This window comes from Mugil cephalus, chromosome 15, assembly GCF_022458985.1.
Source record: "Mugil cephalus isolate CIBA_MC_2020 chromosome 15, CIBA_Mcephalus_1.1, whole genome shotgun sequence".
NCBI lineage: Eukaryota > Metazoa > Chordata > Actinopteri > Mugiliformes > Mugilidae > Mugil > Mugil cephalus.
In genome coordinates, this window is record NC_061784.1 from 14245188 (window position 1) to 14272780 (window position 27593).

At 43.7% G+C, this 27593-nt stretch overlaps 1 protein-coding gene across 3 annotated transcripts; it reads right to left on the reverse strand.

Moving 5' to 3' along the window:
- Nucleotides 1-54: 54 nt before the first annotated feature.
- On the reverse strand, nt 55-26984 carry crebrf (creb3 regulatory factor). 3 transcript variants are annotated; one of them, XM_047606222.1, is made up of 10 exons: nt 26829-26984; nt 18135-18394; nt 16154-16279; nt 14288-14463; nt 11305-12491; nt 10402-10599; nt 9497-9686; nt 8548-8621; nt 8302-8421; nt 55-8203 (listed from the first exon to the last, which is right to left on the reverse strand). In XM_047606222.1, the coding sequence occupies exons 2-10, from the start codon at nt 18141-18143 to the stop codon at nt 8085-8087; spliced, it is 2199 nt and encodes a 732-aa protein (XP_047462178.1). In that variant the 5' UTR covers nt 18144-18394; nt 26829-26984; the 3' UTR covers nt 55-8084. The 3 variants fall into 3 exon arrangements, with proteins under 3 accessions (XP_047462178.1, XP_047462180.1, XP_047462181.1); XM_047606224.1 differs by lacking the exon at nt 26829-26984 and adding an exon at nt 26016-26128; XM_047606225.1 differs by lacking the exon at nt 16154-16279.
- Between the last annotated feature and the right edge of the window lie 609 nt (nt 26985-27593).

Genomic DNA, 27593 nt, shown 5'->3' on the forward strand with positions numbered 1-27593 from the left:
AATTGTCTCCTTGCACGTTAAATTAAAGGACTGAACGAATAAATATCAACGAAATGGTATGAACACTGGGATCAAAATTTAATCTAGGAAAAAAAATAATAATAATAAAAATGTGCAACATTTGATAGAGCATAAATATCAAACCATAATATGAATAAAAAATAAAGGTTTTAAACACATAAGCAGGACAGCGGTTATTTAAAGATACGACATTCATGATCTTTCCGGATCCCGGCGACAGGATCCGGAACTGTGAGCTTCAGAACAGAGTCGAAACAACAGGAAAAGCTCCACCAGACACTCTTGTCTGTCCGTATGATCCTGCTGGGGAAGACTAGTCTACATTCATCAGCAAAGCAGCAGCAGCGGAGTTACACCTCGCTGCGTCAGCGTACAGCAGTGCAGCAGTCAGAAACACGAGACTGACCAGAGTCATCAACAGAAGGAATAATATGGCTAATACAGCTATTCAACACAGCCATGTTAGCACCCAGCCACTGACAGATTAGCACCACGGTTTACCTCCATGCTCAGTTTGTCGCCTCATTCGCAAACCTGCGACTCAGTGCCAACACTGACTTCAAGGAGGGTCTGGCACTTCAAAATAGCAAAGTTAAGAAATGGAAAGTTCTGTCTTATTATTTTTTCTCTGTGTCAAAAAAGGTCTGAAGAGGCAGCAACACAGTGCTCCGTGTGGAAACCGCAGAAGAAGAAGAAGAAGAAGGATGCATTGTAACAGGTAAAAAGCAGGCCCAAGTCTCCCTCTGTCTCAGACACAGTGGAAGTTTGCTCTTCGCTACACGGACACACCAGCGGTGATAGCAGCAGCAGCAGCCGATACAGAAAACACAAATAACTTGGCGTAGTGGGCAGAGAAAGAGATAAAGACAGAACCAGGTTTCCCAAAACAGCATCAATTCAGTTCACGCGTCGTCAATTTACGCTTCTTCTCCAGTAACGCCGTGTTACTGCTCTTAAACTTTGATCATTATACAAAATGTTCTGGGTTAAAGGTAGAGCTTTTCATTCCTGAACTTCAAGTTTAGGTTTTGGGAAACCCAGCCCCCTTGTTTCTGTGGGGAAACCCCCCTCCAGACTGACAGGAGGTGCAGATTTGTGTCGTATTTGATTTAAGGCACCTGGTTCAGCAGGCATCATATTCAAAATCTCTTCTTTTTTTTTTTTCATTTTGTTTTCTTGAATGTGTAAAAACCAAGTGCAAAGTGAGTAATGCTGTTGGACTTTTTGACTGTCAAAGGTGTGGGGGAAAAACAAGGGTGTACTGCCATTTTGTCATGGACATCATCCCCCCGCAAAGAAAACAACATTTGAAGTCTCTTTGTGCTCATTCAATAGCAGCAAGTATGAAATCATACGACTGAGAGAACAGAGAGCCCTACTAGCCATGCGACAACTTTGTGATGAGGATGGGGGAGACCGCATCTGACGACCGGTCACTTTATTCACGTGACTCTCTCGCGCTAGGCAGGGAATCAACATGCAGAAACACGACTCCTGCTGCGTGCCCGTGTCGGGGAGTGGGAAATGTGGAGGGGGCGGTAAGCATACAGCCTCTGAAGGTCGAGTGTTGCAGCTCACATGTGTTCAAACAAGACAGGAAAACATTTGAAATGCCACAAAAAGAAGCCAGACTCTGAGATGTGACATCACAGCCAGCGGGAAGTGAAGTGATTTACGGTTGTTATTACTTCAGGTTACTTGATAACGCTTATCGTTTCCTGAGAGGTTTCCTGGAAAACGGCCACTTGCAATTTCAGTAAAATGGGAATATCTGTGAAGAATTGCTTTGTTACATAATCCGAATAACTCCTTACGTAATTAACTTTACGTCCGATGTTTTGGTTGACGAGTTTCACACTGTCGCCGTGGTAACCTAACAGAGGGCATGCAGGTGACGTCACGTGTAGCGAAGTCTCCGTGGTTACGGCCGCCGAGTGGCAAAAAGTGACAGTTGAGCGTGGAGATTAGCCGCATTAGTGTGGATCATAGGCTTTAATAGCGTCTAAACTCTAAAGCTAAATACAAATAATGGGGAGAAGCTGTCGTGTGATTCTCCGTAACAACGGATTTGAAAAGCAGGTCGGGAGATATATTTTTACAGGCTCCCGAGCGTAGCGACAAGTAAATACAACGATGCACTACCAAGAAACAACTGGAATCCAGGCACTGACACCTGGTTTTGTGGTTCACATTCATCATATTTTTTTTTTGGATGAAGTCATACTCCTCGTCATCCTTTTAATGCTACAGTATTGTATGACTAACGTTACTTCTCGGTAAAGCTCCTAGCGTTAGCATCTTTTATTCAGGTACATTTATCATAACTGAAATGTCCTAAAACTAAATTAAACTGAAGCTAATCCACTTTTCCAAATCTATACTAGTTCATATGGATCACTGTCGAGTCCAATTGACTTTAATTTGATCTGATGATCCACATTTTCCCCGATCTCCCTGTATTTACAGCTACATTTCACCAAAGTTTTTGCCACTCAGGGGGCGTGGCCCCGGGCGGCAGAGACGTCAGTGCATACCCTCTATTCACACAGTCTAAATCTATAAATTATAAGAAGTACTGTTTACCAGGAAACTTCTTGGAGATAACAGACAGTAAAACAAAGCGTTACCATATACTTATTCTGTCTGTCTTTACATTTTTCTAATACACCAGAATGTGCCTATTTTTCACCTCTCATATAAAAACCCAAGAGGGTTTTTTGGGGCGGTGGTATCAAATCCAAGAGACTGACTTTTACAAATGAAATCGTGGTATCCATACCAGTGAATAATACAGAAATCCCCATTCTGTTGCAGTTTAGAGCAAGAATCAGCGTGAATCTCCCTCTGATTGGTCCAACAGTGAAATCATGCCATAAACAGAAAGTCAGAATCAATGAAATAAATGAACGAGGGAGGGGGGACCTGACGGACAGTGTCATTTGTGAGTGGATCTGAATACGGATGCACTTTTAACATTTCTTAGATAATGTAAGATAAGTAGTCAGCACCATGTGACAAACCCCAGTTAGAACACAGCTGGAAATCAGTCAAATCCTTAGAGAGCGGAAGATGTTGCAGATTGTGTACGTTTGAAGAACAATTTGGAGAAACTGGAGGAGTTCTGTGAATATTCTCGTGACAAGTTGGTTGGCCTTTTGTTTTTACTTTGTGTATAGAGCATTGCACCATATTGATTGACATTAATAATTCATAACACACACGCACACACAATATTTTGTACAGAGTAAAGAATGGCGACAATAATTGGAATACATAAATATACTTTCTTTTGATTTTCTATGTCATCACATACGTCAGATAGAAGAACGATATTACCCTGATTTGCTGAAGAAGAGCTTTATGGATCCACGTAGCTTTTATTGGACAAGAGTAGCACAAAGTTACACACTCTATTAGCTTAATAGTTGACTGTATAGGATTCATGTCATTAGAAATAATAATAATAATAATAAAAAAAAAAAGAATAAGGAATATTTTTACTGGCGTAGATTTTCACTCATTTCCTTGACTGTTAAAATGCCACAGAGTCTCCTGGTTTGAATGTAAAGTTGCACAGCTTGCGCCTATCTCGTTAAATGTAAAAACCTGTGAGGACTCTCTCTTGCACCAGCCTAGTGATCAACAGCAAAACACACACGCTTTCTCTTGTCGGTCGGCCGTCGACCTGCGGCCCTTTAACATATGTTGACCCCCGACCAGACCTGGACGAAACCACAGCTGAAAAGAAACGCTTCAGATGACGCCGCAACTTGGAACGTCTGAAGCCATTTTTCAGACACGTTTCACCACGTCTGCTACTTCAGTCAAGGTTGTTTTGAGCCAATCAGGCTGAATGTTGTTGTTATTGTTGTTGTTGTTTACCAGATTGGCAGAGCAATGTCAGGAGCCTGGGACAGGCCTCTTGGCAAAAGACATGTCTGCCATGTTGTTATTTTTCTTTGTGTGTATGTTATTTAAGAAGGCAATAAGTGTCCGGATTGAGTCTCCATTTGTAATTGGCTTGCCATACAGTACAGTGATATAGTAACTTCCCCTAAGGCGGCCGGGAACGTCTTCCAAACAAGCTCTTCCTGGCCGCCCCAGGCTACACCCCTCCTCATTAAGTCACAAGTAGAAATCAGTTTACAAATGATAACAATATAGCTCTCTGAAGAAATGTGTCTACACTGTACATCACCCTGAAGAGGAAGCCAAAGCAGAATTAGTTTTTCCATAGGAAACCTCTACTGAAGGCAAATGAGTCGTGACGCCAAGGGGGTCAGCATCAGGATCAAAGTAGGGGCCCTGGAATCAAAACCCTCTTATTTTTAAGACCTCAAACACACCACCACGCAGTCCCTGACCAGGAAATAGACCCGTCCTGTCGAGACGCTGGGCTTCCCAAAGCCAAGCAATGATACGCTCTCACGCGACAACTCATATCATTTCCTGGCTCCGGAAACACGGAGATCTAACCCTCGTCAGGACAAAACACCTGCTCCTTGCTAGTTAATAGACAGAGCCAAGTCAGGTAATAGACCTATCCTAGCAAGAAGTCATCAAGTACACTTGCAGCATTCACACCAGGCCATTTAGCAGCAAATGGAAGAAAAAAATGCTTTTTCTTTTTGTTTTGTTTTTTTTCTTTTTTTCTTTTTTGGACAAAGTGCTTTTGTTTTTTAAACATATAAGATAGAGTATTCTATACATATATCTAACATTTATAAGATACTTATTAACTTAAAGTATTATTTACAAAAATGAATCACTACTAAGAAAATAGCTATGGACGGTAGGGGAGAGAGCGAGTCATTAGGCTACAACTAGTCTAAGAAAGTCAAATAAGAATCATGGATACTTGTCGTTCTAGTTTCAGTAAAAGCACCATTTCTCCCTTTTTAGACAGAACAAAAAAACAGTAAAAATATATATATATTTATATATATGTGTGTGTGTGTGTGTGTGCGCGCGCGTGTGTGTAACTCTGGCTGTTATGTAATCACACAATGCAGAAAGACGACAACTCTACTATCAGCGTCTTTCTGCGAAGGAAAACTTTCTTCGTTACAAACTAACCTGAATTCAGCCTCATCGATCTCGTTTATTTGCCTGCTAACAGAAGGAATCCCAAAAATTTCTGGGAAGGGCAGCGTTTCCTCTGAGGAGGCAACAAGGACACAATGCATTAGACTTTTTTGTTTTTTTCATGGCCTGAACACGGCAACTGCTTTTTTTTTTCCTTTTTTTTTTTTTTTTGATGAACAAAGTTATTGTTTGACGCAGGAAGGACGTAAGAATGAAGGCGAGGCGAGCCACAAATTAAATTCAGCAACGCACCCTCAAAGGCAGCAATGCCGGTCCCAGGAGAATACAAGTGGAAATCTAAGTGACGGAGTAAAGTGCTGAATCCAAATCAGTCCGCAACAGATTCAAATGACTTTGGCTTTCTGAACAGCATCTGCGGCTGGTTCCATCTCTGTGCCGTTGAGCTTTTCCCTGCCCTTCGCTGAAGACAACACGTCCTCATTCTCTCCATAAACCAGTCTAACTAGACAAAGGCTTCGTTGTGATTTTCGATAAATCCAGTCCCGACTCTCTGTATTTCACTCAGCCAGCAAATGAGAACAGAGGGGTCACGCTATCAGATTTGCATTTTTAAAATTCTCTCCTGTTTCCGTCCACATTTCTCCATCTCCGAGCCAACAGGAAAACTAGCAGGCAGCTAAAATACAAAAATATAACAAGAACTTTTTTTTTTTTTTGGTTTTTGTGTTTTGTTGTTTTTTTTTTTCCTCTAACGTTCTCGATGCAAGGATAGGCTTTAGAAATGTGTCATGCTTAAAAATGAATCAATTGTCATGAAAAGTGGCATTTCACCATTGATAGATATATCATTAATGTATCTATATACAGTACTTTAAACACAGTTCAGTTACTATTTTGCTTATGAACTAGACCTCGTCTACATACAGAAAAAATCAAACAAGTGACACAGGAACATAACATTTTGGTTACTGTTGGTGACATTTTGACAAACAAGCAAAAATGTAACATAGCTTATCTACTAGCGCTCTGGGTTTTTTTTTTTTTTTTGTCCTAGATAGCGCCATTAACACAATTAGCACGTGGAGGGAGGAATCAGATCAGGAATGAAGTGCTTCCTACGCAACAAATCTACTGGAGAAGCCCACAGACGTGGTTAACTTTTAGCTTTAAAAAAAAAACAAAAAAAACAAACAAACAAATGTTCCTTTTCTGTACAGAATTGGACCCACGCTAATTTCACAGTTCTATGAAGTTCCCTGACCCTCCCACATTTCTTACATTCAATACGGCGTCAGGTAAGCTGTGCAAAACCTTACTTTAACTGGCTGGTCGCCATTTCGTTGCATGTGTCTTTGGTACAAAAAACAATCAAAATATAGTGTGCAAATATTTTTTGTAACTCTAAACGAATAATATATCTGTTGACCCCTCGCCCCAGATCCCCAAAGACAAAGAGTACCAAAAACCGAAAGTAAGCTATTGCAGAGCCCTCCTATATACACAGACTCTGTGGCATCACGCAAAAAGAGCTTCCATTTGTATATGTACATTCAGAATATCTTGAAACAACTGAAATACACATCAAACCTCAACAAGTGTGTCCCTCAACGTAAAGTAGTCCTTCCGCTAGGCTGGACACGAGGGAGCGAGCGCCGACCAGTCGCCTCTTTTCGTTCAGTCCCTCTCTCACACACACACTCACTCAGACTTACAGAAACACACACATACGTACAACAAGGCACAATGAATAGAACTCTGATCAAACACTAGTATGAACACACCAAACTGCCTGGTCATCCCTACTGTACAAAAAAGGGGGGAGCCGGTGCCGTTCGCTGGGAGACACGTTTATATACAGCTTTCCTAGAGGAGATCTTCTTCACAACCACCACCACCACCACCACCATCATCTTCCTCACAGTCTGTCTGTTCCCACGCTGGCAAAATGTCCGTCCCACCCAGTCCAGTTATATAACCAGCACAAGGCCAAAAAAAGCACCATGCTACATGCGCTTCCTCTCCACATGGTCAGCTACCTTCGGTGTTTTGTTTGTTGTTGTTGTTGTTTTTTTTTTCGTTTTCTTTTAACTGTAACATCATCAAAATTAGCTCTCTCCTGCCGGCCGCACGCCTCCAACCAGCAGGACGTCGGTTTCAACCACCCCCGTTTACGACTTTTCGTCTTATAATGCTTCTTTTTTTTTCTTTTTTCTCTCCACCAAAAAGATACATCCTCCATTTTTTTTTTTTACAACATCTGGAGCTGATTGGCAAACAGGGGATGGCATGAACATATTTAGGCCTTCAATACAAAATATTTCCTGCCACCACCCCATGAAGCCTTGGAAGCCTTGGAGCTCTTTTCTGCAGCTCTCCCGGCTTCCAAAGCCGTTCTCATCAAAGTGCTTATTTGAATCGGTTAATTTAACATCGCATAGTTCATTTTCGATGCTATGAGAGTTGAATTTCTTAGAAATTATGACTGGAACTTCTTTTTTTTTTTTCTTCTAAAATCCTCTCCTAACCCTTGAGGGTGTCTGATGTGTAACAATTATTCCTGTCATCACTACCTCAAACAGAAAGTATTCCAGTGGTTACACTCATGTGACCGTCTCTCTCAGCCCTTGTAGCCGACCTCCGACATAACCAACCCTACACAATGCTATGTTACACACATCTAATAATCACCAGTGGATTTAGGACGTGCTATTAGCTATACACCTAACCATCACTTGCCTTTTAGAAGTTCCCAACAGACGTTCACGATGGGTTGGGAGACAGTGACGCGCTGACTCTGCACGCGGCATGCAGAGTCAGAAAGCTAGGATGTGTGCCATACGTGTGCATGGCAGAAACAAGCACACATACATACACACAAGGGAGTGGTATGTGCGTTTGTGTGGCTAACAACGTGTATTTACTCTGGGTTGGAGGGGCATGCAGAGGGGGTGCGTAGTTACAATGGGACAGCACGGTGGTAATATTTAGTCCACTCCTCTCAGTGGACTCTGGTGTGTCTAGATTTTGGAGGTCGGGACTCGCAGACCGACCAGTCCGCCGGTGGGGTCGCCCCGTCCCGTGTTCTCCAAGATCTTGTTCACGAAGTCGGAAGTCTGCCCGGCGACAGGCGACGGCACTGCTCGGACACACAGAGAGACACGGAGGTGAGAGGAGGTGCCGAAATACGCGTGAGTGGGATTAAACGGTTCAGTTCGCCTCCTGCTCGAGTCTCACCGAGTGTCTCCTGGATGAGGCGCTCCAGAGTGTCGGTCATGTTGGTCGGACGGGGAGACGAGTCCTCCACTCGCACCACGATCTCTTCCTTGATGGCGTTGATCACATACAGCAGCCGATCTGTGAGAGGACACAGCATGGATTATAAAAGTTTCCATATATAGAATAAGATTAGTTAGCGACAGGAAATAATATCAGAAATAATAACAGTTAGGAAGATGAATTTGTATTTAAACAGAAACGTACCATACTCTGTGCTGAGTCCCCAAAGCTTCACCTTGTTCGCTTCATACTGGGCCTTCTTTTTTAAACGACAAGCTCTACAACGCACACAGAGGAGAGGAGGTTACTAGTGTGGAGCAAAGAGGGGCGTCACGGAGAAACTCATTTCTTTAACCTCTTAGTATTCTGGCCCTTTTGAATAAAAAAGCCTATTTAAGGCAGAGCCAAAGTAAATTGAACATTGTTCATGAACAGTTTGGAGCTAATGCATGGTCTTGGTCTGTTTTGAAAGCTAAGACTCTGACGTTTCTATCACAGGAGTCAGAATCACTCTCAGTGGTATTGTTCTTGAGGAATCAAAGTTGGCACACAGTTAAAAATAAGAACTTCTTGTGTTTGCAATTGACTCAGTCTATTAATGAAAGAAAGGGGAATGGGCGTCTTTCCAGCACTGACTCTCATTGGCTTTTGAAGGCTCTCGACTCTGAATTGGTTCAATGAGATTCAAACAAAAGGTCAGAATTCGGTAAAATTTACGTGTATTTTTTGATAAAATAGGAAGATTGCTACATATCTCGCTCTTAGTCCAAGACATTGAAGCAGCTCTTGGTGGATTTTTATGGTACTAAAAGTAGTTTTTGGACAGAAAATACAGTAGAAATGGACAGTTCAGACTCGTTTTGACTTGAATAATATCAATTGTTGGATTGATATGAGGCTTTTCTGGTGAGTTTATGCTTGTTTCTCGTTTTTATAGTTTTGAACAAAATGTGTTGGTTGTGTCAATGAAAAATGAGCTTCCCAACGACATATTGCATGCGGCATTTACTCAAACACAACTCGGGTACTGAGCCTCTATTGGTTCAAAAAATGGTTGTTGTTTGAAGGCATCTCGGCCACAGTCACACAGCAAACTGTGCATGTTTGAACTGATGAAACGTTATTAACTCTGTGTGCGGCGTGCACATTTTACCTGGACGCCAGCTTGTTCTTTTCCTTGCGGGACCGTGGTCGCGCCGTCAGCGGCAGCTCACTAACCGGAGTCAAGTCGCTGATGACCTTGTTCAGTTTGCGGAGCTCGGTGCCGATCTGCAGCAACTTGCGCGGATTAGGAGTCAGGTCTTCGACGTCCGTGCGGCGAGACTTCTTCAGCATGTATTTACCTTTGTAACAGGACAATAACAAAGACATTAGTGACAACACAAACATATTTAAAAGTTTTTTCTACAGTAATGAGAGTGTAGCACGGACACTTAAAGCTGGGGGAACAACTCTCACCTTTAATAACCAGCTTTCACACCTGTTCTCATTCACTGATTTTAAATTGCCTTTGTCATGTGCGGAGAGTTGGTGAGTTGTGTGGATGCAGAACTAAAATAAAATTTCAAATGTCACAAGCTTCAAAAGCTCTTCCACTTTAAAACCAAATGCAAAATGAGTCACCTCCAACAAAATAAACTCATCTGCAAACAAACGCTCTGAATAAAATACGGACATGAATGTAAGACAAGTGAACTGCGTCCTGTAAAAAAGACTGCTAATGAGTTTTTCATTTATACTGTATTTTAAAAGTGCAGACTTGTGTGTTTTGTTTTTTATTTATTTATTTAATATTCCCAATGTGAACCCTTAAACCGTCGTTTCCCTGCAGCATGCTGTGCACAGCTGCCGTTGAGGAAAATCGAAGCTGTCACAGTCCTAAGGACAGACCTGCACTGCAGCCTCCACTAAAATCGATACGTGATGACATAGGCGGCTAAATTAGGCAAACCGTTATTTAATTCAAATCTTTTTGACTTCGCTGCTTAAAAGCACGGCTCATACGCTACGGACGCATATGTACAGTATCTGTGCTCGTGTGTGTGCACGGGCGTGTACCGTGGAGAGGCCCGTTCTTCTGGTACAGGTTGCTAGGCAGCGTGTGTCTGTCCCACTCAGACGGCTTCAGCATACGCTCCTGCTTGGAGGGGGTGAGCTGCTCGCTGTACTCCCAGAAGTAGCGGCGCTTTCCTCTCTTCCGGCTGGAGACTCCTGCTGTCAGGCCTTTGATGTCCTCCATCAGCTCCATGTCACAGCCTGGTGGAGAGTGCGAGAAGGAGGAATGAGCGCAATTAAAATAAGGACAATAAAGTGGAAATAATACATTTAAACATGTATCCGTTTTTTCCAAATTAGACGTTCTTAAGATTCTGATGCCTGAACTCAAACACGCAGGTTTTTGATTTGATAAATTCGAACCTGCTTTCTGCAGTAGACAGGGTTGACCCCTTTGCATTGCATGGAGACCACACAAAACAAACTGCGACGCTCTTTTCTACAGAAACTTTAGCTCGTAGCTCGTAGCTCGTAGCTGCTGGAGCAGCCTGGGCTCCCTGAGGGCATCAGTGAGCCACGACTGCCCATGACCCCGCTGCAGGTTCACCACTTTTCCCCCCTTGAACCACTTTGATCAATACTAAGGACGGCAGACCAAGCGCACTCCAGTTTTGGAGACACTCTGACCCAGTTATCCACCCATTATAATTTGTCAAAGTTTCTTAAATTCTTCTGCTGGTCCATTTTCCTCCTTTTAACACAATGAGTATTGATTTCTGCTATTGTTACATTAACCAGAGGCTGCCAAATGTGGCAATTTGGCAAAACCTTACCCGGGATTGGTGCGTTGGCCGGCGCACTCTCAGATACCAGATCCTACTGTGCACACTTATATTTAACTAGTATCAGGACAACCTCTAATTCAAGTAATGAGAGCTCCAAACGTCGAGGCTGGAGACAGTTTACCTGGCTCAGAGAAGGCATCACTCATGTCGTCGTCTTTGTCAGCTTCATAATCTTCATCCTCCTCCTCCTCCTCCTCCTCTTCCTCCTCCTCCTCATTCTCAGACAGCTCGTGCTCGCTGCCAAAGCCCTCGTCGTGGTCTTCGTCGTCCAGATCCAGCCCGTCGCCCTCTTCCTCGTCCGCTTCCTCCTCGTCCTCCTCGTCCTCCTCGTCCTCCTCCAGCAGGGAGTGGGCTCTGCTGGCCAGTCTGCTGCGGGTCAGGAACTGAGAGTAGTTGTGTTCCTCCTCCTTGGTCTTCTCCGCGCTGGAGACGACCAGAACGCCAACGCCGCCGCTAACAACGCCGCCGCCGCTGCTGGCGCCGCCGCTGGCCCCCGCCACGACGTCACTGCTGACCAGTCCGGAGGGGCTGCCCTCCAGAGCTTGACTGGGCTCAACCAGATGAGGCACGGTGGCGGACCAGCCCGCGGGCATCTCTCTCCTCCTCGACCCCTCCGCCATCCTCTCGAAGCCGGAGCTGCCGGCTGCGGCGCCGGGAAGCTCCACCAAGGTCGAGGTGGAGGCCTTCTCTTCTTGTGGCGGGGGCAGAGGCGCCGGAGGCTCCGACCGCTCAAAATCCGTCTGGGGGGGCACGTCAACTTGGGCTTTATGCACGGCACTCACGCGGACCTTAGCCTTCCGCACAAAGTCAGAGTTGTGAGAAGCCGGGGCGGCCATCTTGGCGCCTCGCCCCAGGAGCTTGATCTGAGCTTGTCCGTGGTCTTGGGTGAGACTGATGGAGTTCTGGGTCTTTGACATGGTCTCGGTGCTGGAGGGCACTGGTCTGGTGGCTTTTTGGGAGCCTTCGGGGAAGTCCGGGAGAAGGCTGCGGGAAGGTCGGGAAGAAGACGCGGACCCCAGGGAAGGCCGCACAGAGCTGGGACCCGATCCCTGGCCGGGGACCAGGAACCTCTTACTGTAACAGGGAAACTGGGGCGGCTGAGACTGAGCGAGCGGCGCAGGCGCGCTCAGGTCAGCGGGGGTGCAGAGCGCTTCGCACACCGGCTGTGAGTCCTCGCTGTTGAGCTGAGCCAGCGTCGGAGTTCGGCCAATGACTTCCTCGTCCTGGTAGGGGCTGGAGAAGTCGTCCAGTCCAAGAAAGTCCACCTCTTTGGTTCCCCAGATGTCACAGCTGGCCAGCCGTGTGTATCTGCCGAGCAAAGAGAGACACTTGTTCAAGAGAAAAAAATGACAAAAAATGACATTTCACATACTCAAAAACTTTACTGTAATAGGGGAATAGATTTCATCTTTGGCCAGTTTTTTTTTTCATAGTATTTTCTAAGATTTTATAGACAAAATTGCTGATTAACCGATAAAGCAGCCGAGCCTCTGATCCTAAAAATGACTACTCATCACAGCCTTAGATCAAATTTTGGCTGATTTAGTTTACTAACTTTTGTCTGAAGTGACAGAATCCCGGAGGCAGTTTAAAGTTTTTAAACGCCTTGAAAAAAAAAAAAAAAAAAAAAAAACTGCTCCAATAAAAAGAAAAGCTCAGAGGTTGTTAAAGCCTCGACACCCACACCGACACTGTCTGCTTTAATCTCTTAATGGGAGGAAGTTTGCCAGGTGAATAAAACTACAGCCGAGTAAAACCACAGAGAATATGTATAGTATGATTTATAATGGCCCGTGCAGACTTCATTATGCATTAAAGATACTAAACAGAAGCGTGGGACTCATCTGAAAAGCCCAGACTGTAAAAGTATGAGTCACTCACTGGACAACAAATGAAGCTCTTTCCTTTGTTTACTTAAACATGACTTCCATCAACATGGTAAACATCGGATTTCAAGAACCAGCACTGTTCCTCCTCCTACTCCTCCTCCTCCTCCTCCTCAGTTTTAATGGCCTATAGATTTCACTCGCTGGCACTCAACTTTCAGTTTTGGTAAGAGAACGTGCAACAAAACTATTTTGGCAGCAAAGAATCAGGCACCGCTGCAGGACAGAGGGAGCATCACCTGAGACCCTGGAGACTGCGGCAGCCAGCTGCTTTGTTGTTTACTGGCCTCTTAAACCACTCCCTGCCTACGGGCAAAACCACTATCCGCTTCAAATCTCCCACTGCCGCGTCTAAGTCAGATAAAGAGGAGCTGTGAAAACAAACTGCATGAACCATTCGGCCACGTGTGCTACTTTTATAACCTTCACAGACTGTTATAAAATTCACGCGAAGGAGACGTGGTGAAGAGGAGCAGGACGACCGTCTCAGCTCCCGTCCTGAGTTCCCGAAATGTGAGAGTTATCAGTATCGATACCTTTGGAACAATAGAGGGAATATAATAAGCATTTATCTCTGGGAGGGGCTAGTTTTGTTCAAAGAACAAAAAACATCCAATGCATTATATCATAGGTCCTCAACAGGGGGTTTGTGACACCTAAGAGGTCCACGGAGGTACTGCAGGAGGGTCACAAAATCTTTGGTTGATTTGACATTTTTATATATATTTTTTTAATTTTCTGCCACAAATTTAAATTTCTTTATTTCTGTAAAGGGATAAGGGATGCCTTAATATTGAATGCAAAATGATAATAATAATGTATATTCAAAAATAGCACCTGCATTATATTATTATGCTGTTATTTCCTAAGTAAACTGCTTTAAAGCCGCCCTACATTCAAGAATAAGGAGGAAGTCTCCCTGCCAAGTTCACAGCTTTATTTTAAAGGATGAAGCTCCCATTAGTTCATACTTTTCCTACTGTGTTAAAATGACCAAAACCAACAACATACTCGTTTGTCACTTACTAGTTTCAGGTCAGAACCGACCGGTTCATACAGAAGAAAACAAAATAAAAGGCTGAGTCATTTCTCTTTTAAGCTAAACAGCGGAGACGTTTTTTTGGCAATGACGAGGTGATTAGATATTATTAATTAGTCATTAAATTCTTCGGCATGTCTTAATTACTCGCTGATGCATATGAATAAATCATCCCGTACCTGGTGAGGTCCTCCCAGTAGGTGTCCCACTGTTCGAAAGCTGAGCTGCTGCAGACCGTCTCACATTCGCCCAGACCCATGAGCTGATCCACGCAACCCTCCACCTCTTTGCCTCCGTCCCCGATCCCCACGACGCTGTCCCCGCATGGACTCTGCCGGTGGGTCATGTCTCTGTCCTGCAAAAAAAAGAGAGTCAAGCAGGCGCTGGATTAGAAGACGCTCTGTTTTCAGTTCTTGTACAGGGGCCAGGATTTTGAAAAATTACAACAAAAAAAAAAAAAAAAAGAAAAAATGGTTGGAGGAACCTGAAACCAGACTACATGTGTGCAGGCGGGGGGATATTTGTTGCCATGGCACAAAAAGATCCCTCATAATAGAGCACTCGAAGAACCCTCTTAGAATATTTCTTTTTTTTCTCATGCATGCAGCACCGTGCGAAGAGAGCATCTGAAAGGCTTTAAGGGCAGCGACGCCGAATGAAAAAACTAAATTGAAAAACCAATTTGCGCATTAAAGAAGATGCCAGGTCACTCTAGACACCATCAACTTGTTAATGTGTTGCTATGGTGCAGGACACGGAGAGCGCGGCAGTGAATCACCGTTGTTTAGTCTACGGCCGACGGGCGAATTGAGGGAGACACCTGCAGCCGACAGCGTGAGCGGTGACAGGACGGTTTGTTGTTTAGAAGCTGCCTCCCGTCTCCTGTGCCTGTGTGAACCTGGCAAATGTCACACAGCTGCTGAACAATTAGGCACAGGCCTCGGTGTTCTCAATGCCACGCTGGAACCTGAGCTCAGCGCATGACCGTGCGTTTATGTTCGGTTCGGTTTTCGGTTTTTACAGCCCTCAGGCGGGGGAATTAAAAGCATATTTGTCTTTAACGAACAAATTATTATGAATATTTTGATCTAACCTAACATGCAATGCGTGGAAGGAACTTATGAGTGACTTTTATTGCTGTGAAGAAGGTTTACAGTGAAATTAACTTCTGCTTCCTATGTATATCCTAACTGATTCTCATTTAATTTCAATCTGCACTTTAAATTAGCATTATCTACGGTGTTGTATGCTGTGTAACCTAATATAGTTTTGCATGGACGCTCGTACTCTCGCTCATGTCCAGCGTCTGTGTGCGCTTAAGTGTTTTTTTTTCCAGCTGCACATCGTGTCCAGGTAAAACTATTTACTTTGGCCACATGAGGCGTCTGCAGCTCTTCACTGTATATTTCTCTGCCTTGCACCAGTCCCTCCCCGCGGCATTTAAAAATGATGTGCAGGCCTGATACCGCGAAACAATAACGATTACATTTCAAATATGTACACAACACAAGCAACAAGGGAGTTAGCTTCACACCTGATATATCCAATAAACAGCCATTTAAAGCTGAGAAACTAAACTTCAGACTATGAAGATTCTCCAAAATGTCTGACTCTGCCGTGCGTGGAGAGGAACTAAAGACTTCTTCTCTTTATTCAGCCACTATTCACATGGAGAACTAGCGTCAGCGCGCTCAGAGTAATCTTTAATGCCAGGCTCTATCTGATGCAAATGAGGAGTGCAGCGCGAGTTATTTAAAGACAAACAAACACATTAAGGCTTATTACAGGATCCCTGAGAGCGACGTTCGATCTTATCTATATGTTTATTGTGTACGTGTCGACTGCAGCTGCAGAACTAAAAAAAAAAAAACAAAAAAACAAACAAACACACATGCGGATCCCTTTTTTCGGACGCAAGTCAGCGAGAGCTCAGAGAGACTGATGCGAAAAGACGCCAGGTTCAGTAGGAGGTTAGCGAGGCCCGATGCCTGTTCGTAGCGCAGCCTTGCTGAGGCGGCAGGCAGCGCGTGGGCGTAGACACTCACCAATTCGTACATGAAATCTGGGTCAGAGCTGGTGGCGAGCAGCTCTGTGCTGGTCAGGGCCTGGTCAGCAAACGAGTAGTTCTGAAAGGCATCCCCAAAGGGAGGCTCCATCCCACTGACGCTGGGCTGCAGGGAGAATAAAAAACTAAAATAAAAATAATGACACACATGCCCAAAATCTAACTCCCGCAACACAAAATGTCGTCCTTCGCCTCTTCCGTCCTTTCTGTTTTGTCTTTCTCGGGATGTTCGGCTTTGGGGACTTTTACTTTCGGTTTTACTTCGCTGTGTTGACTTTTTAAAGACTTAATACAAATAACAAACTGGCCATTCACAGCCAACTAGACACAGGTGTGTGCGAACAAACATTATGGTTGCACATGTGTGGTTAACCAAAACTGACTCCAGTGCAGTGAAATGACCCACGTTTTGGACGCAGACAGGAAACCGTGACATAATAAAGCAAGCGGATTTCATAACATCGATAAACATGACACCTGATGCTCCTGATGATGAATATCTCGCAGCAATAACTACGAGGAGCAGCAGCTCTTAACGCTGGTGCCAAACCTATGACAGTGATACGTGTTACAGGTGAAAAGTCGACTTATCCGAGCTCTCGGGTAGATAAAACCTCAAACAGAGCCCTCAATACATCTAATATCTCCACGTTTGTTCGAAAGGGCAGCGGCAGATTACGCCGTAACGGTTAAAGGAGGCAGCGCGCTGAGTTAATGTTGCAGCGAGAGAACAGCTGCAATCATATCTAACAGTGTATCTTGATGGAGGGCACCACATTATGCAGAGTAATCTCCCCCGGTCGCATCCAACATGAATAATAACGAGATGGACAGAAAGCAGAAGGGAAACACGCGCAGAATCTTTCGAGAAGGAGAAACATCTCGAGCAGTTTCTGATTTGGGTTCTGCAAAAACTTTAAAAATCTAAAATTAAGCTCCATAGATATTTTTAGATTGCATCGTTCATTAATGCCCATTCATCCCCAGCAGCTGCGTGCGTGCAGCATCTACACTCGACCAGGGTCAGCGGTGAATGCTTTACAGTGTTTTCTACCTTCCTGATATTCGCAGTACTCGGCACAGTCCAGTACTTGAGCGTTTCTCACTCAACCCCATTCACACACACGCTAATGGAAAAACCACCATACAAGGTCCTCGCACTGAGGCCACATTGACACGAGCAGCAAAACGATCTTTTTTTTTTCTCCTCCGGTTTTCCTTGGCGCCACGTGGAGAATTTCTCCGTAAAGGTCGATCCATCGCAAAACCGCATCCAGTTGTTGAAAGTCTGCAGTACATATCCCAGGCCTATGTGTGGCGCTGTTTCTGCTACAGACAAAAAAAAGAAGAAGAAGAGGAGGCGGAGCATCAACCCTGCACGGCGTAGATAAACATACTGTCCAGATTACAGTCCGTAATCTTTTGTAGCTCATCGCAGCGGTGAAGCAACAGTATATGTTGACCTATCCACCCAACAAGGGTCAGTATCTGATGCAGCACCGTCACAAGCCTGTAGTCCACCACTGATGGTTTTTGTTTTTGTTGTGAGACGTCGGGGGCTAGAGGGGTGAGGCGATGGCATCGTCATCTTCCTATCGAAGCGTTCACAAGCATAGCGTCCGTATTTTTCTTTTTAACCTGGACTCAAAAAGTTGCAGCTCCAGTCACTGAAACATCTGGATCCGTCACGCACAGCCAGGAGAAACGTGCAAGACTTATGCGGCTTCACACCAAAATCGTATTCGCGTGAGAACGCGGCCTGAGAGACTTTAGGCTCGGCCTCTCGCCCAAGGACACTTTGGCCGACCTTCGGTTGGCGAGGGATTAAACCACCCACACACGTTCACAGGACTTTCAGATTATGCTCTTGTTTTACATGTTCATGAATATAAAACAAAATGTGGTGAGTGCTGAGTACACAGGTAACTACATGATCCTGTGTACTTTTTTTAACCCCTTACCTGAGGCATTGCCAGGCACAGCTTAGAGCTCCAGCGGCGGGAACCTCTGGGTCTCCTGTCCAGTCCCAGTGGTGTGAGGTCGTCCAGTCAGCACAATAAATTACTGCTCAAGGAGACGATCACAAATGACGCCGGCGGGTGCAGCCCGGGAGGCTGAGGGGGAGGGGGGGGGGGAGAGGGAAGCGGGCGAGTAGAATGGGTTCGACCTGGTCCGGTCTGGTCTGCTGTCGTCTCGTGTGGTTCTGTGTATGCTTCGGGGCCTGCGGAACGAGAAGAGAGCGTTGCACAGAGCGGCAGAGTTACAATCGAGAGGAAAAGGAAACGAACCCATAGCCCACAAATAACCTGTAAGTAGATTTTAACCACAGCTGATGTTTGTTGTTCTCATGCCAAAGTGCAGGAGAGGGAACTGTGTGAACAGGTTTGCAAACAAAACTAAAATAAGGAACTGAAATGTACCTTTATAATCAATAAAAACGCTAAAAGGGATTTTAGCAACTATGAGGATAAGTAATGGTTGCACATGTCAGCTGGAGGCCGTTTGATTAGATTACAGACAAATGGAAAACTGTCATCAAAATATATCAAGATTTTAGATGTTAAATTAAACTACATACAATAATAATAAGTAAACGAATACTAATTAGAAGAAATGCATAACATACTAAATCTGCAAATATTAGGCCACAATATTTGAAAACTGTGGTAGCTGCAACAATTCTGGCACCTCACTGAATTTACTTTAATTTGTGAAATACTAAATGGAGAAACTGCAACATTGAATTAAGCGTGATTAATTATAGCAGCAGCAGCAGCAGCAGATGAAGAAATTCCAGAAAGGCGGAAAAGAAACCGCACACACGGCTCATTCACTTTGATATTTGCGGAGTACTGAACCCGCTAAGTGGCATTTTTGTCCCTCGGTAAGGTCCTTGACGTCTGGATGGGAAGAAATAGACCGGCTAATAGGACAGCCATGTTTTTGTCTTTAGTTACGGTGATTGAAAATGTGACCTTCTCAGAGGAAAAGCAGGAACAAAACAGCCTTAATTTCATTAACGAAGACAGTGACCATTTTTTTTTCTGTGACTAGGACGAGACGTTGTCGAAAAAAAAAAAACAAATATCTGATGACAGATGGAAACTATGAAGAGGTGTTGTCGTGCGACTGGATAAGGGCCGTTTTCCGATCCGATCTCAAGCATTAGTAGCCGAACAAAACTAGCAAGATGTCACAAGCCCTGCAGCGACAGATGAGGTGGAGGAATACGTCAATGTGGCCTCCGTCACGCTACGTAAGCTAACTGTTAAGTTAAAACAAAGTCTCATCTAAGCACTTTTCTTGATACTGTTCTACATGAAGTTACTTCTTTCTGACTTTTCACCGACACATATATAAACAGTGCACAGGATATAAAGCATTAGCATTTAGCATTTAACTAAAACTGTCCATAACTATAGTTCCTGGAAGTTCTTCTTGTGTATAAGCAGAAATACAAAGTATATCATTCAAGTCTGCAAGTGATTTTTTAAGATTTGAAATGTTAATTTCAAAACAAGTTCATCCTTAATGGTTTCACCTCATTATGTTTCCACTTGCGTAACCTTAACAACACTCTTGTGTACTTCTCGTGACTTCTCTCTTCTTCTCGAATGCACCAGCAGACAAATTATCTCAAGAAGCCACTCTAACGTCTGTGTTTACTGCACCTTAAGTTGATGTTTCAGAAAAAACGTTTTCTATTTTGTCTGAAGACGACATAAAATAAAATAGCTGCAAAAATGTATGGAGTTAGATGCAGTTTGACTAAAAGTAAAAATTAAAAGATGACACAATTGACTTTTCTGTCGATTAAAACTATGGAAGATAAAAATGTAGCATGACTGAGACTAACGAACACTTTCGCTTAAATCAAAAACGGCTCAATCAGTTCACAGTATTTCGAGATGAAACCGACGTTTATATTTTCATATTTTAACTTTGATTTAATGTTAAGTACAAAAAAATCATGTATCAACAGGTGTATTTACATTTACAACTTATATATATTTTGATCCTTTACCTTAAAGTTAATTCATCAGATTTCCTAACTTTTTTTTTCCCACGTAGGGAAAGAAAAACTTTCAACTGAATAAAATACATCAGCTCAAACACAGATGTTTGGTGAGAGCATTAAAAAGCAAGAGAGACACTAACATGAACGAGTAATATTCAGTTAACCACAGTTTGACCACATTTCAAACAGGCCAAACAGACACTTACTTCTGGATATTATATATAATGAAGACAATCACTGCAAATTCAATCCACCTTTAAATGAACCAAAATGTTGCGCAGAAGAAATAAATGAAAAACATAAAACATGAGTTGAAAAGCAATAGCGGCCATACAATAAAAAAAAACCACAACAACAAAATAAAGTCAATAACTAACACGGTGTCAAGCGCCAAGGAGAAATTACTTGAAAACCAGAGAGAGAAGAAGAGGCCGGTCTAATGTGCACGCGCGAATATTTCACTACTGTGGAGCCTCAGCAGCGAAAGTACGACCCTCCGCGAGCTTCAATCGGGAGCAGCTGATCATCTGACCAGAGAGAGCAGGTGGGTGGATGAAGGTGCAGCAGCTCAGAGAGGCAGAGCGGGGCCGAGACCACGGAGAGATTTAAAAACACATACAAGAATTTTGGATCCTAAAGCCGACGGACTGAAGCTAAAACGAGCTGCAGAGGAGTTCTGCACCACCTGGAAGACCAGCAGCTGAGGCCCCACTTACCCCCACATACAGATACATTAACGTAACACAGCTGAATGGTGACAGGACCTCAAGACACATCTACAGGGTGGGTCTGACTTGTGCCACCGAAAACCATCACTTCAGTCTTTTCTTCATTAAAATTTTAAAAGTTTAGAGCCATCCAGGCTTTTATGTCACTAAGACACTGAAGAAACCTCCTGACAGAGTTTGTCTGTTCTTCTCGTTGCGCCGATATTCGGCTCCTCTGTCGTCTTTCTCGCTTTCCTGTGTCACCACTCAACCGTAACTCATCGGTGGTCTTTTTTTGCATTACAAGTAAATGAAGAGTTTGCATGGAGACGCACATCCAGCGGTCGGCGGCTGACGCAAAATCACTCAAACCCACTGCTGCCTGAATCCAGGGAGCCGCGCGGCACATAGCTCCCTCTCGCCGTGCGCCGTCTGACTCAGATGAACTCTTCACCCCTGAGCGCTGTGCTGCAGCACAAGCGCTTTGCATGGAGGCAGGAAGTACGAGCGGTGCACACCACTGGTACAACAACAGTTGTAGAAGCAACACCTCTACAAATACCAAATCACACACAGCCAGACAAACGCATGCACATAAATACACCAACGAGCCACAACATTAAAACCACTGACGGGTGAAGTAAGTAAATAACACTGACCGTCTTCAGACAATTCTGCTGGGGAACTTTTGGACCTGGACCATTTAATGCGAGTGTTTCTTACACATGTATCATCCTGGCCTCCGAATTCACTAGATCACAAACTGATCAATTATCTGTGGGATGATCCACAGAGCCCCCCTCCCCTCAAACCATATAACCCAAAGACCCCACACTAACAACATCTCATTCCCAGACGCCCTCAGAAGCCACATGTGCATCCTTCGGAGGATACACAAGCGAGACCTAGACGATATTAGCAAGGAGGTCATAATGTTATGCCTGATCAGCGCATGCGTACACACACTTACTCTCTTAATCAGCAAGAATATTTTTGGACGCTGAGCCGTCGACACAGAAACTGTGACTACTATCATATCTCAATGTGCACTTCCTTCCTGGGCAGCTGCGCCTGGTTTCACTTAGAGCAGAAGCAGAATGAGGAAACATATGGTCTGAACACAACAATAACACCAGCATCAATCCAGGCTCTCTGCCTTCGCAGAAGGAAACAGAAAGCTTGTGTCCACAAACAGAGATGTTACAGACGTTGCAGACACACACGAGTCCGCGGCGCTCCAGCCGAAGCCGTGCCCGACTATTTTCCAGCAGCAGAGTTCAATCTAATCCAACGCGCTGCTCAGCGGCCGACACGGGCTATGATGCTGAGCAGGATATTTACGACCGAGCGTGACAGGCCCCCTCCTCCCCCCGAAAAAACTCGGGCCGAATTTCACTCCCAGACTCCGGTGAGACTGCAACAATAAAAACACCTGCATTACGCCGTTTCTTTTAGTTTTCTAACATTTTGGTCACTGCAATTCAATTTACTGAAATTCAGTCTGTTTTGGCACCGAAGTCATGCACAAAGTGTAAAGCTGATTTTTCCAGGGATATAAATGCATTAGAAATTGTTCCAAACCTGCAGTCGGCTTTTGCCCATCCAGCAGGGGAAATGAAACGCTGCCCCTCACCCTCGGTAATTTGCCTGACTTTCGATTATGCATGATTCACCGTGGCTACAGTCTGTCGTTCAACTGCTGCAGCTCACATGATGCACATCTCAAGTTTCTCCATAGACAATTCGCAAAATGTGCTTTTGTTCCTTACTCTACTTCTCTTGACAGCCAAAGGTGCTATGAGGCATCGCGACCCCAGTTCCTTACAGACGTATGGTTTCCTGTGTCAGTGTCACACTCACCGAGGCGGTTTACAATAAAGTTCGATACGGACTCGTACAACTGTCTCCTATGCAGAAGAAATGGGCAGAACTGTCCGATTGATAGAAATGTGCTTTGTCATGCTTGTGATGGTCAACTGGTGGATCGATCGAGCCGCAGAAATACAAGTGAATGGAAGTTTCATAGCATAACTGATCAAGTATTATCATTAATGAAGTAAAATAAGACGCCCAGGTCTCGCTGGGCTCTGCAGACAAATGTGAAGTTTCATATTGTGTATTTTTGGTGGATCGCCAGACTTGCTGAGCATTATAAGAAATTGCTTTGGACTGTATCAAACTGCCACTCGTGCAAAAAGAAACGTTTAAGCTATAATGTATAAATCGCTAAATCTATAGTTTGGTGAAGGGACGTGCTTGGAAACATAATTAGCCAATCACCACCATGACAGTCCAGGTCTAAGAGGAAACTTCATGGAGCTCAGTGTTGTGCTGAACTCCTCTGTCATGCAAACGGCTCCTGTTCTCTGACTCACAACACTGGACGTAATCCAAGTAGGCCAATCAGCAGTGTCTTATTTGGAATGAGTTACCTACTGATACTGGTCAGTCTTTGATCCCTGCAGAGATAACAAGCGAGAGGTGCCAGCCTACTAAAATGAGACATGTGAGAGTCTCTGCAAACATCATGAAAAACCCTCTACAAATACTAAAGGCGTTTGTAGAGAAGAGAACAGACAAGCAGAAAATGGTTGCTCACCAGCAGTCAGTTCTGTTTAAGGGTTGGGGACTCGGATTATTTATTTATATTGGAATAAGCAGTAGGTGACAAGACAGCATGGCTGACAATTCAATAGTGCTGATTGTGTGTTAATTTTTAGAGGCATTAAAAAGTGATACATGGTGTTATTGTTGTTCAAATCACTATAGATCAGTGGTCTTCAACGTTTTTCAAGCCAAGGGCCCCCAAACTGAAGATAAGATTAAACTCGGCCTAGTGCTATCATTTTTTATTTAACATTAAGCTATGCACATAGGTTAAAATTTCAAACATGTGCAACATGCATACACACCTTTACCTTTAAACTTAGCTAAATGTAGTAGGGACAGTGAATCACCAAAACATTTTGGCTTCAGTTGGCTGACGAGCGCTAGCTGCACTGTTAGCTGACTGGCGCTAATTGCAGCGTGTTGATTCACTCTGCTAATAGGCGTCTCGGAATTTGCGGGGAACCTGACAGGCTCTGTAAATATGCCCGGGGACCTGTGACAGAATGTAATATGTAGGAAAAAATGTCTAATCAACCAAAGATTTTGCGACCTCCCTGCAGTACCCCTGCAGACCCCCTAGGGGTCGTGGGCCCCCTGTTGCAGACCTACACCAATATCAGAAAGCAGTTGTTATTGACATCGAGAAACTGATTTCAGTTCTCGGGGCAGGCCTTGCTTCAGCGTACTCAACACTAACTCAACAGTCAACAGATGTAAATTAACTCCTGTTCTCCGGCCAATATTGAGAAACATTCAACTGCACAATCAATAAAAGGTAAAAGCATGATATAGTTTGTCGTACTTTTCATTCTTTGTTATGTTGCACTTCCTGTGCTAGCCTCTTTGGTCGTTCAATTCTTGATTCAAGGCCAAATTTTAACAAATCAGCAATCAACCTACACATAGCAGCATCACAAACGGGGCGACAAACTGTTCGTTAGTTAGAAAACTACTTGCAGGCTCATCTACGTCCCTTCAGCATTGGTTGAATTCCCATAATCCTTCAATGTGAGCGGACGACAGCACAGAACTATAGATCAGCCAACAGACAGTTTCACGCAAACGGGAAGATAAACTGCAAAACCGCAGAGTTGTTCCTATTGATGGAGGTAGATGGGTGTGCACTGTGCTTTATTCAAGACTTTTTTTCACTTGTCAAACACATTTATAATTAGTAACACAGTTAGTTAACCCGCCGCTCCACATGGCAATAATTTCTGGAACTGAATGACCCGAGCTCTTTCTGCAAACACAGGCCAAGCTCTCAGCTGTGAAAAGGGTCGATTAAGCTGATTAATTAGTAAACTAAACAAAAACAGGAACAGTTTGAAGCCAGGAATACACCATTAAAAATTAAAGAACAAAAAAAACCTTGCGCTCATGATCTCCATCAAAAAAAATCCTCAGTCAAATTGAGAATCTGAAGAATCTTAAGACAAGTTTCATGTGAATGACTATTGCTTGTGAAAACACATACTAGGATCTTTATTGTGATATTTTTAGATTTAGAAGATTTAATGTGGTTTGTTAAGATTTCAGCCCTGAGTATTGCCAGATAACGCAAACTATTATAGCCATTTCCATTCAGGAGAAAAGGGTTAGAGATCTCTATTTCAAGAGAAACGTGCACAATGATCACAATTATTATGGAAACAAATTTGTTTTCATAAACACGCTGATGGATTATAGAAACGTCTTTTTTTTCCACCCCTCGCTGTTGGAAAGGGCCGGTAATGGATGACTAACTCGAGATCAGACACTGCTGATGAAAGCACAATGAGCTGCAGTTTCACCAAAAAAAAAAAAAAAAAATAACCATAAAACCCAGACACTATCTAGTTCACCGAGACAACACTAAAAACCACATCCCTGCATCCCTCTGCCATGGATTTAATTATTCTGGAGAAGAAGAGCCTGAGACCAGAGCTGTTTGCATTACTACAATCATGATTACGTAACAGACACGTATAGATAACAAATGACCTATTACAGTGACCAGTAAAGCCATAAATTTCCCCAGTATCTCACCAGTCTGTGCACTCATCTCAGCTCCACAGCAAAGCAAAACAAACCTCAATCTAACAGCCTGTGCCAACACCCACGTAATCCCGCTCACCCATTGGTCGACAGGACGCGAAGCCCCGCCCCGAGGCGTCCGTGATTGGCCGCGGCGGCTGTCAATCACTGGAGCCTGCTCCACCATAAACAGTCCGTTTCAATCTAGGTTGAGGCAGAAGATAAACAACTTGGAGGCCTACATGCCCGTGGCCTAGATAGCTGCATTTGAGAGATATGTCAAACTAAATCTAACCCGAAACAACAAAAATAGAATAACCGCGACATCAAACGCGAATTCGCGACATTAGTTAGTTTCTTAAAGCAAAGGCAAAAAAAAAAAAAAACACCATGTCAAACGTCCAGACGCCCAATTCGACTCGAGTCCGATGTTTAGGTTAAAATCCAAACTAAATTATCAGTCACCGTGAATCGTTAATGAAGCTACCCACCTCAGTGGAAACACTCGTCTAATCGCCGTGTGTTATTTACCTCAGATCACACACACGTTTCTGGTTGTGTCGAGCTGTTTCTGTTGCAGCACTGGATGTACTTAGTGTTGGGGGGCGTGTACCTACCCAGACCTCAGGCTGGCTGCAAAAAAGTCAGCGACGAGCTTTTCCACCGAGCATTTTTTCAACCACATACACACACACACACACAAAACAACTACTACTTCAAAACATTTTAATACTGTCCTGCTGCATATACCAAGAACAATGTCGTAGTCGAGTTTTAAATATATTCAAAGCGGGGCCGAATGATCTAGGTAGTTTGAAAGTAGAGTACAAGACAATCTCCTTACATAAGTGTTCAGTTTTTAACCAAGCTGATCCAGGATCCTCTGGAGGAAAAGACTAATTACACGAACAAGGGCACACTCAATAAAAAAAAATCTCTTATTTTCTTTTTTTTTTGGCATGTTTATATCTCGGTCACATGTGACAGTGAGCGATATTTAACCAGCCGAGGGTTAACAAGTCTCGTTTTCTTGACGGTCACATTTCCCAGAAGAGATAGATAAACTACAAGGGACATGTCGGACATGTTTATTCGCCACTGCCAGGGGTTTTTTAATGCGGAACTGGACGAGCCTTGCTTCCCTTTCACCCGCAGCTCAGTCAGTATGGCCTCCGTCCGCCCCCTTCCTCGTCCCAACAACAACCCCGACCTGTCGTTAGCTTCGGAGCTAATCTACCGCAGAAAACAGCCAGACACCCTTCAACAAAGTCCCCGCGGACACCGTCCAAAAATGTCCTACTTACTTTAAGGACGCCCACGCATACGTCTCGCTCGGTGTTGGACCTCGTGTAGCGTCTCGTGTTGGAGATAATAGGGTTCCCTTTTCAATGGAGTCCACACGCTGTTGAGTCTCTCTCGGTTTGTTTTGTTTTTCTTCTTCCTGACGGGTTCCTGGAAAGCGCGTGACTACCCGACCACGTGGTGCGTCTCTGGGCCAATGGGAGCGAGGCGAGAGGAAAACAGGTCCGCAACATTTCACCATTCACAGTTAGAACATATATATATATATATATAAAGTTTACTGCGGTGATTTTAATAAAACCAACAACAACAAAAAAAATTAATTTACTCGTTTTTTCATGTGTTTATTGCGTTACTTTACGTCGTATCTAATATGACGCTCTTGCAGCTTAAAAAAGTCTTATAGCATAATTATCTAATTGTCTAATTGTTTTTTGTTTTGACTGTTACAATATCAATAAAAATAAGAATGTGCTCTCTTAAAAGTGTGTTTTTTGTTCTTGTTTTCCGAAAACGTTCAAACATGATTTAGGAAATTATGCTACCATTTTTCTAATTTCTAATTATTCTAACAATATGTTTACTTTTATTCTTATTGAATATGACGCTCTAATTGCTCTTTTATAAGTCTTTACAGCAACAAACGTTCGGTAGAAAATGTATAGAATATTGCGTGTGATAAACGTCGCGCAAATTTGTTAACACTGTGCTTATGCAATCAGGAATGTTAAGTTGAGGAAATGGATGAATTCCAAAATTTTGTTGAC